Source organism: Colias philodice, unplaced genomic scaffold, assembly GCF_061535455.1.
Source record: "Colias philodice isolate Cphi_HAF_F1 unplaced genomic scaffold, ilColPhil1 Martin Lab GWU primary ptg000018l_1:1-1108441, whole genome shotgun sequence".
Classification (NCBI taxonomy): Eukaryota; Metazoa; Arthropoda; class Insecta; order Lepidoptera; family Pieridae; genus Colias; species Colias philodice.
Genome location: NW_028322190.1, coordinates 551,875 through 563,910, shown reverse-complemented (window position 1 = coordinate 563,910; position 12,036 = coordinate 551,875). Strand labels below are relative to the sequence as shown.

Sequence of the window (12,036 nt, the reverse complement as noted above, 5' to 3'; positions counted from 1 at the left end):
GCTGGGATTACCGGGCCAAATTTGTAGATTTATGCAACTATTGTATTAAATTAATTAACGGTAAATGTTTAAAGAAAACTTTTTAAATAACTAGGTTTAAACAGCGCAGTCTATAGAATATAATATTAAAAGTAAATCTCGACAGCATTCATTTAAAAAAAATGTATGTACTCGGTTTAATATAAGAGTGCTTAATGCTTACCTATAGTTATGCCCAAGTTTAAAGAAGTTTTTATTTATTAAAATATGAAAAAACGCGGATAGCTCCTGCAACAAAATCTTTAAAAACAAAATCTATCATAACAGATGCATTTAAATTATAAAATTGATAATTCGATTACGAATATCGAATAAATAGATGATCGATTACAATCGATCATCGAAATCGACAGTCATGTATGAGGAAGAGTTGTACGCGTGCTCGTAATTTCAAATATTGTTATTTTAATGAGATTTCCGACCCCTACGATATTAGTTATTGATTTTGAAATTGTTTTAAAAACTGGCGATTCAATTATTGTTATAAATTACCTACTCGAAAGTTTACCTTACAGTTTTTTATCTTCTTTTTCAGCCTATGAATATAATTAAATGCTGAAAATTTCTATACTTATAGAGATATTCGGTGTAGGATCTCGGATATTTCATTAAATATACAGGGTGTCCCAAAAAGTAGTGATGAACGCAAGTTGGGAGGTAGAGGACCTAGAGGGCTATCCGAATCACCCCCATGTATGTTATGCGATTTTTCGTATTTTCGGAGTTATGACGTTTTTTTCAATTTTTCTGCTATCGCCGAGTACGATGATATTTTCACTCATGGTGACGTGAATTATTGCGCTAGATGCTTAATTTTTTTTGTGTGCTAAGCTGAAAGATAGGTCAATTCAGTATGGTAACATTTATTATCGTTAAATCTTCAAATGGAATAAAAAAAGAGTTAAATGTCAAGAAAGATAAAATTATCCAGTATGTTCAAAACTTCAAGGGCCCATAAAAAAATAAAATCACATGAAAAAAGTTTTCCATTTAGCTTTTAAAAACTTGCTCTATCTATTGGGTAGCTACCCTAAAAATTTCATTTTATTATTCAGAAGGTTTCAATCGAAAAATTGAAATCTAATGTGGTAAGTGCAAATATTTTATTAACATGATGATCATTAAAACTATTAAATAGGTGTTTAATTACCAGAAATTTTTAAAATAACTCAGCTATGGCTCAATGCAAGTGCGACATCACCTTAAAAAGTTGTCTTTTAAATGTCTGAATGCCCTTTTATCATTTTTAATGGTTTCTTCTGCTACTATGAATTTCGGGGTTATTTCGTCCAAATTGTGGCATTCTTTCAAGTAGCCGAGGTCTTTTTAGTATCCCCATTGAAACAATTCAATGGGGTTTAGGTCGAGGGACCGTGGAGGCCAGGATTTAAGGCAGGCGTCACCGGCGCATGCGCAGGCTGCAACGACCAATCTATCTTTCAGGGTATCTTTGCCCTTTAGCCTGGCCTGCACGGTCCCCGGACATAAACCCTATTAATTTTTTTCCGTGGGGATACTACAAAGACGAGATACTGCCATAATTTGGACGAAATAACCCCGAAGCAGAAGAAACCATTAAAAATGATAAAAGGGCATTCAGATATTTAAAAGACAACTTTTTACGATGATGTCGCACTTGCACTGAGCAACAGCAGGGTTATTTTAAAAATTTCTGGTAATTAAACACCTTGTTATTGGTTTTAATTTGTTTTTATTAATCATCATGTAAATTCAATTTTTTCACTTGCCTCATTTAGATTTGAATTTTTCTATTGAAGCCTTCTGAATAATAAAATGAAATTTTCAGGGTAGCTACCTGATAGATAGAGCAAGTTTTTAAAAGCCAAATGGAAAACTTTTTTTATGTGATTTTATTTTTTTACGGGCCCTTGAAGTGGTGAACATACTCGGTAATTTTATCTTTCTTGGCATTTAATTCTTTTTTTATTCCATTCAAAGTTCTAACTATAGTAAATGTTACCATACTTAATAATATCTTTCAGCATAGCACAAAAAAAAATCAAGCATATTCCGCAATAATTGACGTCACCATGAGTGAAAATATCATCGTACTCGGCGATAGCAGAAAAATTGAAAAAAACGTCATAACTCCGAAAATACGAAAAATCGCATAACATACATGGGGGTGATTCGGATAGCCCTCTAGGTCCTCTACCTCCCAACTTGCGTTCATCACTACTTTTTGGGACACCCTGTATATATTTATAAAGTTTTAAGCTTAATTAGCGTAAAATCTTGCAAAGTTAGTTATAGTAAAGTTTAATAGTGTATTTATAACTAAAATTTGACTTAAATATACAAACTTCAGCCCATCTGATAGAGAAGTAAGTAGACAGGATTTATTCAAGCAAGCAAATAAAGTTATTGGTTTCATATTCAGCGATAGGTATTACCAATATCTTCGCCCCATCGCACTTGTGAGTTATGTGCACAAACATTTTGAATGCAGAGTCCATTATATAGATATTATACTATTATAAGCAGTATTGATATTAGAACGCGCTGACCGGTGCCATCAAAGTGCGCTCTGGTGCTTTGATATTTTATGTTTGTTTTTTTTTACCTAATACATACACAGTACAATACAACTTCTTTACAATATTTATCATTGAATGTTTATTTATCAATAAGGAAATGATTTTTTAGTTGTCATGAATAAAAATGCAGCAAAAATTTTTTTAGACCCTTTCAACAATAAACTCATTTTTAATCGATGTTTAAGCAAAATCGACGAAAATTTGAATACAACGTGTTATTTATTATTAATTAATATGTAGGTACATATTAAACAAACGTGTAGCAAGTATCAAGACCCACCCGTCACAAGACCACTCTATTATTACAGTACCGCAGTATCACTGACCATACCGTTTTATTGCTCAACAATTAATTCTACCCTTGTCATTGTATTCTTATTTCTGACCCTAAGGTCTGTATTCGTGATTCCGATAATCTAATAGAGTGACCAGTGACCGCTGTCCGCCGAATGGTCAATAAAAACAAGTGGCAAGTGTAGTATGTTTGTATTTGCGATGGAAAAATAATTAAATTAGAATTATTATGCAAGAGAGCCTCGAATAATTCGTAAATGCAAATGCGACGAGAAAATAATTGAAATGTAATTCAATTTCATTTGAAAAACAATAAATAGGTACATTGACGGTATGCTGTTTCCGTTTTTTTTTAATATTTAAAAAAAATGTACCTAAATAACTCTCCGTAGGGTAGGAGTTTAAATTTAATGTAGGTAGGTAGGTACTTACTGAACAAACAAAAATACAAATCTACGACATTTTTATTTTGTAATCATATTAAAATTTTGCCGCTTCCAAATGTGTAGAAATCTTGATCAAGTTGTTGTTCTCTTTTCCTGCAAATTGAAATACTTTTGCTTTTCATCTTTTTAACATAATATCTAGTCTATGTAATTAAATAAATAATAAATAAATAAATAAATACACTTTATTCAGCACCATGTAAATACAAGTAAAAAAAGAAACAGACAATATGATTATAAAGCTAAAAAGGCGGCCTTATCGCTACTAAGCGATTTCTACCAGGCAACCTATGGGTAGGATTTTTAATTACATATAAGAAAGAGGTGAAAAACAATAGGTGGTGCAGCAATGAAAATGAATTACAGTATATTTAAACCATATAACTACTTATATTATAAATACATAATAATATGTAATAAATATAATTTAAGAATACCTACTTATACATTATATACATATTAATATAAACGTACACATAATATACAATACATACAATACATAATATATATACCTATACAATACAATTATTAAATAAAATATAAGGATACTAACAATTTATTTGGGAGAAGAAATGGTTGAAAACTAAATTTTTAAATATGTTCAGCGATTTCGCACGTCTGATTTCAATTGGCAGAGCGTTCCAAAGAAGTATCGACTGTATATGGAAGGATTTGTGGTAAAATTTTGATTTATGGGGAGGAATTTTCAATAGTAAATTGCCAGTGCAGCGCAGATTTAAATCAACATTCGAACGAAATTCAAATTTTTCTTTAAGGTAGACAGGGGCTTGAGGATAGAAAAGGATTTTGTACAAAGATGTAAGTATATGCATGTTGCGACGTAGACGTATGGGTAACCATTTGAGCCTCATACGGTATACGGTAATTATTATTGAGATAACATTATTATTAAGTATTAGGTACTTTAAAAGTTTTTTCTAAGTTATTTTAGATGAGCCTTATTTCATTTCAACAAAATAGCGAAAGCAAATCGAACAATTTACACATATTTCCAATTTATGTTCTATATTAAATTTATTACATTGATGAAATATCCATAAATGTACTCATAAATATCACAGATGTAACCAAATCATAAATTAAAAATTAGCAAGAAGCGGGACAATTGCGTGAAATTTACAACGGGCAACACTCCCTTTAATTGAATTTATCCAATTGAGTTTGGTGAATGGGATTTAATGATTTCCATTCGCAATTATGGGATACGAGGATTAACTGCCCTCAAAATTTACTTGTAAACAATTACTTTTTTTTCTTTTTCTTATTTTAACCAAATCAGATTATGAAAATGAGTATTTAGTTTGTGAACATCATCTCAGACTATGTATAATTACTGCCAAGTTTTATTCATAGTTCAACAATAAAATATATAAAATACAATTGAAACCTTACACAATATAACCTACGGCTACATACTACATGTAAGCATATTGTAAAATTTTAAAATCTAATAAAGCTTTTCACATCGAATCATAAAACTCTACAATGCAATTAAAAATATGTTTGAACCTTGGTTTGAACCAAGACTGAACCCTAGCGATTACTGCGATTTAAATACTGTATTCCTTCTGAATTCATACAAATACATTTCCAAATGCAAATAAATGTTAAAGGATCTTGTTGACAGGCGTGAGGAGAAATTTAAAGTTTTAATTGTTATTTTATGATTGTAACAAAGGATTATCGGGCTTTGCATGACGAGCCGCGGACGGCCGGAGCGAATGCGTTACATTTGAATTTAAGATATTGTAAAAGAGAATTGCTTTAATTAAAAAATGACTATTAACCGCTGATTGTGTTGTTGAAATTCGTGAAATCTGTTTCCCCTTATAAAAATGACATCGGGCGTAATGTTCGGCTGCAATTATAATGTTTTTTTAAATATAATAATTAAAAAACAAAAATGGTAATAGTAGCAGTACAACTTAATATTAGTGCTCTTTTACTGAGTCCCTTTAATAGGAGTGATACCTATATTTAAATCATCGCAAAAATTGTAATCTTTCCAAGTACCTACCTATTGTGATCCGTAACGTTACATACAAACTGCACCAGACGGAAGTTAAGGAATTAATTCTCAGTATACTTAATACATTACATGTTTGCATTAAATGTTCAAAATAATTTGCACTTTACGTAAAGGCCATTTGTGTTTATAGTTTCAGTAACACTTTTTAAAGATTAAAGGTTTTAACTTTTAATGAAAAATGTATATAATTCAATTGCATAATTTACAACTTTCTCAATATTTTAGAAACCTAGAGCCCTCTAGTGTTGAATAGATGAAATCTGTATTTGGATTCAAATTGATTTCAACGCCATCTATGATCACAAAAATGATTATGGTTCCAAAATAATTGGTTTGTACTTTTTTTATTTTCTATTATCTTGGATGGGTAAATAATATTTTATTATTTTATATTTTACCAGGCAATGTTTTCTGAAATTTTTTATCCTTACCATATCGATAAAAAGTTACGAACGATCTGGTATCTGGTTGCGTAAAAATAGTAGTGTCCGACCGAACTTTCGGTTTCGGTTTCGGTTTCGGCCGAGTTTCGGCCAAAAATCAAGTTTCGGCCGCAGTTTCGGTTTCGGCCAAAATCGGCCGAAACTTTTGCCGAAACCGAAACTTATTTCGCAAGTTCAGTGAACTTAGTTCACACACGTTGTGACACACGTTCACGCTCGCCTAACTTCGTTTTCCTCGGCAACGCTTTGACGGACGCTGTCAAAGCGTTGGTTGACCCACGCTGGTGGAAACAATTTTTGATTATCTATGTTGAGATTGGAACTGGGTGTAATAGTAATTAATAATTATTATTTTTATATAAGAGGTACCTTAAAGAGACTGATTATTCTTCTAAGTACAAATACCAATCCAAAGTATTAAAGACTCTTTAATAAAGAGATAGATCTCAAAATACCAAAACTTAGTATTAAAAGTAACAGTAACAATTACTGATTTGATTTAGATGACTGATTTAACTGAGAACTTAATTTGAAAAAATAATAAAAATTAAAATTGTTATTATTAATATTTTAAAAATACTATTTTTTTATTTTATATTAAATAAATGATTACAACAAATTTAATATACTGTGTTTTCATTTCATGCCCTAATTAAGGCAAAATAATAGGTAAAATGCACCAAAGTTCAGTATTTTTAGAAATTTCATACTTGACCACGTGAGTTTCGGTTTCGGTTTCGGTTTCGGCCGAAACTGAAGCCACGGCCGAACATTCGGTTTCGGTTTCGGTTTCGGCCTGGAAACCAGTTTCGGTCGGACACTAAAAAATAGTGACATTGACATTCATTTTGTTTGCAATTAGAATTTGATATCTGTAATCTGTGAAGTGTGATTGTTGTGTGAGCGCGTAAATACGGAATTTTTATCGATTTTGAACTGGGAAAAATATTTTAAATACTTTACCTGAGGTCAATTATACATTTGAAAAGCTAACGGAATAGATATTGTATTAAGATTTTTGAAATATCGATGTCTACACAGTCAAAAACAATGCCGTTGATTGATTTAAAAGTGTACATACGCGTAGTCGCTGCGGTATTTTCGGTATGGATTTATATTTTACTTTAATTAGAACTACCCTTCAGATGAAATGAAAACCACGAATATGGAAAAATTATACAGCAATCCATTATAATATAGATAGTTACACTTTTTATATTGCATTCAGTACATACTCCAAATAAATATAATTAATTAATATTAAATAAATATTTATTTATGATAATAAATGTTTGCTATACCTAATAACTGACTACTGATTCTCGTCTCATGTCGTGCATTATAACTGTCTTTTTCGCATTAGAAATTGCATGTTATCTTAGTAATAGAATTTTAAATAATAAAGGTAATTTACGAATTTCAGATATCATCGGCCACAGCGTTTGTAATGGCCCTTTTGCGTCTCCTCAATCCAGAACTCTTCTACTTAGAAACATTAGATCATACAGATAAGGGTAAGGTGTATTAATAGCAACCAGTAATTATTACCTAAGTATATCATAAATATTTATAGCAGCACTTTTATGTTTACCATTGCATTGATTATCAGGTCATATGTATTAAATACAGATCTTTTTAATGTGTACAGCTGTTATGGATTGAATACAATTTTTATTCTTTTCCAATAAGCTATTGAGTAAACACATCCTTTACTTAACTACATTCATATTTTATCTGATTTTCCCAATGTTCATAAATAAATAACATGAGTAGTTAGGTTCCTCATATTAATATAATTCAATAGCATAATTCATCAGTTTCACTATGGCAGTACAATAGGGCAGCCTTTGCAAATGGCAAAGGTCACTTTATGGTAGCCTAACCAGTAGAAGCAGTAACGACTAACTCAATAGTATCTATTCGTAACAACACAACAAATTTTTTAATATGTATTTGACTTCTTCCCTTCACTACATAGTATAAAACAAAGTCACTTTCCACCATCTGTGTGTCTGTGTGCTTAGATCTTGAGTCTAGAAACGATGCAACAGATTTTGATGTTTTTATAATAGACTAGCGGTCCGCCCCGGCTTCGCCCGTGGTACCTACATGTTTAAACTATCCTATCTCTCAAGTTGGATCGAACTGCAGGTGGTGTGCGAATTTTATTATAATCGGTTAAGTGGTTTAGGAGTCCATTGAGGACAAACATTGTGACACGAGATTTATATATATTAAGATAGAGTTGTTTTTAATATAATTTTGATAAAAGGTATAAAATTGTTTAAAAAGCAAGCGTAGCCACGCGCAGAAAGCTAGTAATGTATTAAATGCTATTAACAGTACCTACCATACCATTTTGGATGAGAGTAGCAAGGGACAGGTTACATTGGAAAGAATTGGAGGAGGCCTATGCCAAAAGGCACACCGAACTTACGGACCTCTTGTAACCCTATGTTTAGGAATAAAAGGCTATATTATGATTAACAGTACCTACCAACTTCTTAATTCTAGCAATCCACTATTTCATCAGTGGCATGATGCTCATAACCGGTGGTATAGGGTTCCTGAACAGCCTGATAGTGATGAACCGGAGCTCCACACTTAACACGGGCCGCAATATAACTGTGTGGCTGCTGCTCGACTCGCTGTTCGAGACCTCGCGTGTGATATACGTGTTTGTGTGCGAGATCATCCTCAAGGGCAAGGGCACTTGGCAAGTGTACGAACTGTTGATCAGTGTGGCACAGTACTGTGAGTATACTTATTTGTATAATTTTGGGCACTTGTTTTCAGATGGCTTTTCAATTTTTATCTTCGAATGGCAATAGAATTGACTGCAGTTTCCTCTTACTACATTAGAGTTGTGTTAGTTTCATCTGTGCAGCGTTAAAATACCTAAGTATAAATATGCACATATTTAAATAATAACACATTAATGAGGCGGCTATTGAACCTGCGTCTTCTTCTGATATGCGAAATAAATATTTGCTAAATATGTTATCAATAGATTTGCCGCTTTTTGACGTGATAACGGCTTTAAAATCGTTTTAGTCGGGTGACATGTTCAGAAACTTGTGTCACACCAAAACCTCACGAGCGCGATCGCAGGTATAACGAGAGAGAGACGGACCGATCTCCCGTCTCATCTCGAGCGCTGCCACCAATAAGACGTTATCACGTAAACATCTCGATCGTAAACCTACTTTACAACCTTTTTTTTTTAAATATTTGTTACAGTATGTTTTACATATTTTCTCTTTTGTTCCAGTGCTGGACAGCTTTCTGTACTGTCAGATGATACTCAGACACTAGTATTGGCTGTTATTTTTTATTTTATATTGTTACTTGTTGATATTCACGAGCGAAGACAGGAATCATTCTATAAGCTAACTGTAATCAAGATGTATTAAGAATTATGAGCATTCCGAGCTTTACAATTGGTGTAAGACCAATAATTTATAAAGTAAGGTATTAAAATGGTAGTTTACTTAATCTTATCGAATGTAGACAAATAATAGAGTAAATATATAATTAGCTGCAAAGTTGTTCGCTCGTGTTAGTGTATAGATCTTAGACATTCCTATCTTGAATAGACTTCACATAACTATGATCTCTTATTGAAATTAAGTATTATTCAAGTGATATTATAGTGTTAGACACGTTTTGTAGTTTGTATTCTAAAATGTTCACTTCATGAGTTTATTTTCTGCACATTTTAATTATATTTTCAAAAGCCATCTATGGATATTCACTTATGATATAAACCACAAGTATTATTTCAATAATTACGCATCTAAGTTTTAATTTTAACGTCACTTAATAAAAATTTTAAATACCCATGCCCCAATAATAATTCTATGTATAACTTATATATTTTAATGTAAATAGCATAGTATCCAAACATTGAAAATAATTGCCAAATTTTACTACCACCTTTACAATTTTATTTGATACGACGATAGCTCTAATTATTGTAGTTTTTTCTTTCATAACAATCATGGTACAATGAATGTTAACATAAAATGTATCTACCTCATGAAGTGACGCCTTTCCCCTAGTTCTGTGATGTATCGAATCTAGTGTAATCAAAATGTTTTATTTAAGTGTTCTAAGGGTCGATTTTTCATAACTTAGATCATTATCAAATTATTACCATGACTATCTTAATTGAATGTTATTGTTTTAAATAGGTCGTAGTCTTAAAAAAAATATTTACAAATTTAAACGCATTTTTTCCAAAACAAAGTTGTGTATAATGTGCTTGCAAAGATGTTTCTAAGTTTTGAAAAATATGACCAAGTCGATTTTTAGTTTGTCTCAAAAAAATTACGACTAAAATATATCATTTTATAGATTATGATTTAAGATTAAGCGAGACGTGCATTTTTATTATTGTACTTTAAATTAGCATTTACTTATTACGTTTTGTTTGTAAATATGAAAATTATATGTAAACGTTACTATTAACTATTACTTGATTAAGGAATTTTATCTCTGAACTCTTCATTGTTATTATTTTTAATTATTTTAAGGTTTTATCAATTCAACTTGCATGTTTTTGTATACTTTAAAAATATGTAAACCGTGTAAATATGCCTATTTTATTTTTACTTTTTTTATTTCGTTGCTAATATACAATTAAATCTTTTTAATTGCGTATGGTTAAGAATTATACACATTTGAAAAAATCAATGTGAATTACAGACATTAAGTTATCAATCAGATGTACCTATTCGAATTTTATTTTATGATTTTTAATAAACGGTTCAAAATAAAAGACATTGTTTTTTTATAATTTTCTTTAATCAGTGAGTGGTTTGTCCAAAAATATACTGCAGCTATAACATACTACGTGAACAATCAGTCCTATCTTATATGAGACAACTTGTTTTTAAACAAAATCAACCGAAATCATCAATACAAATTGAGTACAGCAGATCCAAATATCTTGATTTTCCTATTCAATTATTTTTATATGAAAATTTATAAACAGTTGCCTCATAATAAGATTACATCACCATATTATCTCAACAAGAAACTTATGTACGCACTCAACAATACTGCTAGACATTTTGTTCATTTTAACAACTCTGGCTTTACCCATTGTATGATTTTATTTGTGACTATTAAAGGTACAAAAATATCTTTAAATACATTAAGCATAGGCTCGAATATGTTCCCAACGATTGCAACGTATGTAACTATAAATTACTAGCATATTTTGAGTAAGTTTTATATAAATGAGCTAGTAATTAAAAATTAATTGAAATATTTTCAGTGTTGCAAGTCACACATAAAATCCCACACTGGGGAAAACACGCATGTCATAGTTGTATAAATCACAACGTTGCCATTGCACTTAAACAATAAGAGAAAAGCGAAAACAATGAGAATGAGCTTCCAGCCGTTCCAAACATTACCCTGTATAAATTTATAGAAAAAATACTATCATCGTAGGCCAATATTTGTTACAAAATCCGTATTAAAAAATAATCAGATTCCGTTAAAATTCAAAATTACGTCAAAAAATTGTCACAAAAAAAAGTTTCACATTAAAAAATATCATTTGTGTTAATCGCGAATGGCACCGAATAAAAACCCCAGCGTACAGAAGATAAACTCTCTCTAAAACTACGACTCTCGTTCAAAGTACGAAAATACTATGAATATTTTACACTTAATGGCACTTCTAAATGTTATTATCTTAATAATTTTATAATCATTTAACTATTTATAGATATCTTGTGATTAGCGAGATGCACTTTTGTACAGGCAGAGAATAAAGGCGTCGTATTTGTGGATAGCTTTTGTTTTATTTTAAAAAGTCTACAAAATTTCAATATAAAAAGCAAACTTCTATATGGCAATCTTGAAAAATCACTGTCAAAAAATTGTTTCGTACAAAATCTTTGTTCTATAAACATTAGGTATCAATTAAAGTTACTTGAATACAAAAACGTAATTTGTATTAATACAAAAGCTATGTACACACACTTGTACATAGTACATGTTATTCTTATAATGTCAACCATTTGGTCAAACATATAGTCGATTTTCCCTATTGTCAAATAAAGCTTTTCGAATGATACAATTATACCATCTTCTGTTTATCTTCATAACGTTATTTGGCTATTGGAAAATCAACTTTAAGTTCATTTCAATAGAACTTATTCAACAATGTACTATCAAGCTATCTTTTTATA

General features: G+C 30.8%; 1 protein-coding gene across 1 annotated transcript; it reads left to right on the top strand.

The window, feature by feature from the left end:
- Positions 1-6,688: 6,688 nt before the first annotated feature.
- On the top strand, positions 6,689-11,016 carry LOC149474838 (uncharacterized). The gene is made up of 4 exons (XM_089714100.1): positions 6,689-6,934; positions 7,254-7,344; positions 8,345-8,584; positions 9,102-11,016. The coding sequence occupies exons 1-4, from the start codon at positions 6,860-6,862 to the stop codon at positions 9,143-9,145; spliced, it is 450 nt and encodes a 149-aa protein (XP_089570226.1). The 5' UTR covers positions 6,689-6,859; the 3' UTR covers positions 9,146-11,016.
- The last annotated feature ends 1,020 nt before the right edge of the window (positions 11,017-12,036 follow it).